This window comes from Dasypus novemcinctus, chromosome 1, assembly GCF_030445035.2.
Source record: "Dasypus novemcinctus isolate mDasNov1 chromosome 1, mDasNov1.1.hap2, whole genome shotgun sequence".
NCBI classification, from domain to species: domain Eukaryota; kingdom Metazoa; phylum Chordata; class Mammalia; order Cingulata; family Dasypodidae; genus Dasypus; species Dasypus novemcinctus.
Window position 1 is genome coordinate 48,619,170 of NC_080673.1, and position 2,628 is coordinate 48,621,797.

Genomic DNA, 2,628 nt, shown 5'->3' on the forward strand with positions numbered 1-2,628 from the left:
AGTGGACATTTTTGGGTTGTTCCTGATTTTAAAGGGAATATTTTCAATGCTTCCCCATTTAAAGGCATCTTTTATGTAAGTTTTTGGTAGTTTTCCTTTATCAGATTAAGAAAGTTCTCCTGTTTCTAACTTGATAGTCATATTATCATAAAATGGGTGAATGCATTTATAAAATTTTAATTCTACATCTGTTGAAATTACATGTTTTTCTCTTTTAATAAGTTTTTGTGATAAGCGCCATTTATAGATTTTCTAATATTAAACCACTTTAAAAATTCTTAGGACAAACACAACTCAGTAATGGTTTATTTTATTTTTCTGTATATGTTTGTCTTAGTTTGCTAATATTTCATTTCAAATTTTTACATCATGTTCCTAAATTAGATTGACCTAATTTTCTTGTACCATTCTTTCTTAGTTTTAGAATCAAAGTTAAACTGCCTCATAGAATGTGTTCTCAAGTTTTTCCTTTTTATAGTTCTGTATAAGTTTGTATAAGATTATAATTATTCATTCCATGAAATTTGGTAAAATATGCCTGTTATATTATTTGAGCCTCATGTTTTCTTAGAAGATTATTTTGGTCATTTAAAAAAATTTCTTAAAATAGTATATGTTTAATAGTTATATTTCAGTTATGTGTATATACTTCCTGAGTCAATTTGGGATTTTATATTTTTCTAGGAATTTGTGCATTTGGATTTTATTTTCTAATTTATATCAACATAAACTTGTTCATAGTAGTCTTTATATAACCTTAGATAACAACAGAGGCTATGCTTCCCACTCCCCCCACCGTTTTCCATCCTGCTATTGTTTGGACAGTCTCCTTTTTTTTCCCCTTGATCAATTTCACCAGAGATTGGCCTTTTTTTTTTTTCCTTTTTTTTAATTGTCTTTTTTTTAAAGATACATAGATCATACAAAATATTACATTAAAAAATATAAGAGGAGAGCTGCTCCAGCTGTGGTCCTGGGAGCTGGAGGAGCCCTGACTGAGCAGGCATGTCTGGAGAGGGACGTCCCAGGGGTGCTAGAATGGTGCTGCCGAGGCAGAAGATGGTTTATGAGTGAGGCCTGAAGAACAGGGAAGACATCACTATTTACTTCAAAGTGTGCAAGTCATATCCTGGGGAGAATCATGATAACCCTGATCACTGAGCAGCTACAGAAGCAGACCCGGGATGAGCTGAAATGCACCTGCTTCAGCATCAGTGTGCCTTTGCCTGATCATGCAGACATCTCCACCTGAGGGAACCCTTTCCAGCTTGTGTCTGAAGGTGCTTCCTGGAGGCGCCTGCCCCCCTGTTCCTGTACTGACTTCCAGGACCGCCTCAACCTCAGCTACCACCCCTCAGGCTTGAGCCTGCACCTAAGACCGCCGAGCCGGGAGAGCTCCCCTCAAGAGCAGCCCCTCTCCCAAGTCCTAAGCCCTGAGCCCCTAGACTCCGAGGAGCTCCTTGTGCCCCCGGCCCCTCTCTCCAAGAGGCACTGTCGCTCCCTCTCTGTGCCCGGGGGCCTGTCTTGCTGGCAGCCGGTGCGGCGGCCCGCACCCTCCAAGCTGTGGACTCCCCTCAAGCACCCGGGCAGTGGTGGAGGGGTGGGCGGCAGGCGCCTCACCGGAGCCCCCCCAAGCGGGTCTCCAGCCTCAGGTTCCTTCAAGCTCCCAGGGCCTCTTCTCAATGTACCCCAGCCCACAGACCATCCAGGCCCCCTTTCTTTAGCCTGGCCCTGGCCCAAGTTTCTTCTCGACCCTGTGCGGCCTCCCCCCAAGTGGCTCCTGCGAGAGTGATGCTGAGACGCTGTCACCTTGTCCACTGCAGCGCCGCTTCTCCCTGTCACCCAGCCTCCCGCAGGCAGGCTGCTTCCTGCCCTCTCCCGGAGCTCCCCGGCACCCTCCCCAGAGCTGCCCTGGCGACCTCGAGGCCCCCGACGCCGCTCACAGCCTTGGGATGTGGGCGCCTGCCAGGCTGGGGTCAAGCGTTGCCACGAGGACGACGCCCGGCGACTCGGGCCTTCCCTGGACTTGGACAAGATGAATCAGAAGCCATACTCGGGAGGTCTCTGTCTCCAAGACACAGCCCAGGAAGGCAGCAGTGGCTCTCCGCCGTGGCTCATGGCCTGTAGCCCCCCACCCCTCTCTGCTTCCCGCAGCCCCATTGGGGGTTCCTCCCAGGTGCTGAGTGAAAGCGAGGAGGAGGAGGTGGAGGAGGGGGCCATGCGGTGGGGGTGGCAGGCACTGAGCAGGCGGACACTGTGCCAGCAGGACTTTGGGGACCTGGACTTGAATCTGATTGAGGAGAACTAAAACTGAGAGGCTACTTCCTGGGGCCACACAGACTGACTCTCTTATGGCTACTAACAAGTGTCAAGGCCCAAGGCCGGGGGCGCAGCCTGGGAATGGGCGTGAGTGGAGGGCTCCGACTCAGGGCAGCCGGAAATCCTCTCGCTCCAGGAAGCTCGACCATGCTGATCCTGGCGGGGACAGGATAAATGGAGATGGCGGTGGGAGGGACAGCCCCCGAGCAGACCCTTCCCATGGCATGCTGGCCCTGAGTGTGAGTATTCCTGCCACCAAGAGAACAATGGGCAGGGAAGGAAGGGGTCTGCTGACCCCCGCTGGGGGAA

The 2,628-nt window shown here is 49.8% G+C and overlaps 1 protein-coding gene across 1 annotated transcript; it reads left to right on the plus strand.

Annotated features, from left to right (window-relative positions):
• Nucleotides 1-1,141: 1,141 nt before the first annotated feature.
• FAM53C (family with sequence similarity 53 member C) lies at nt 1,142-2,382 on the plus strand. Its single transcript, XM_058280233.1, is given in 4 exon segments — nt 1,142-1,595; nt 1,598-1,771; nt 1,774-1,875; nt 1,878-2,382. Coding segments are annotated over 4 exon segments (1,161 nt in total). The 3' UTR covers nt 2,309-2,382.
• The last annotated feature ends 246 nt before the right edge of the window (nt 2,383-2,628 follow it).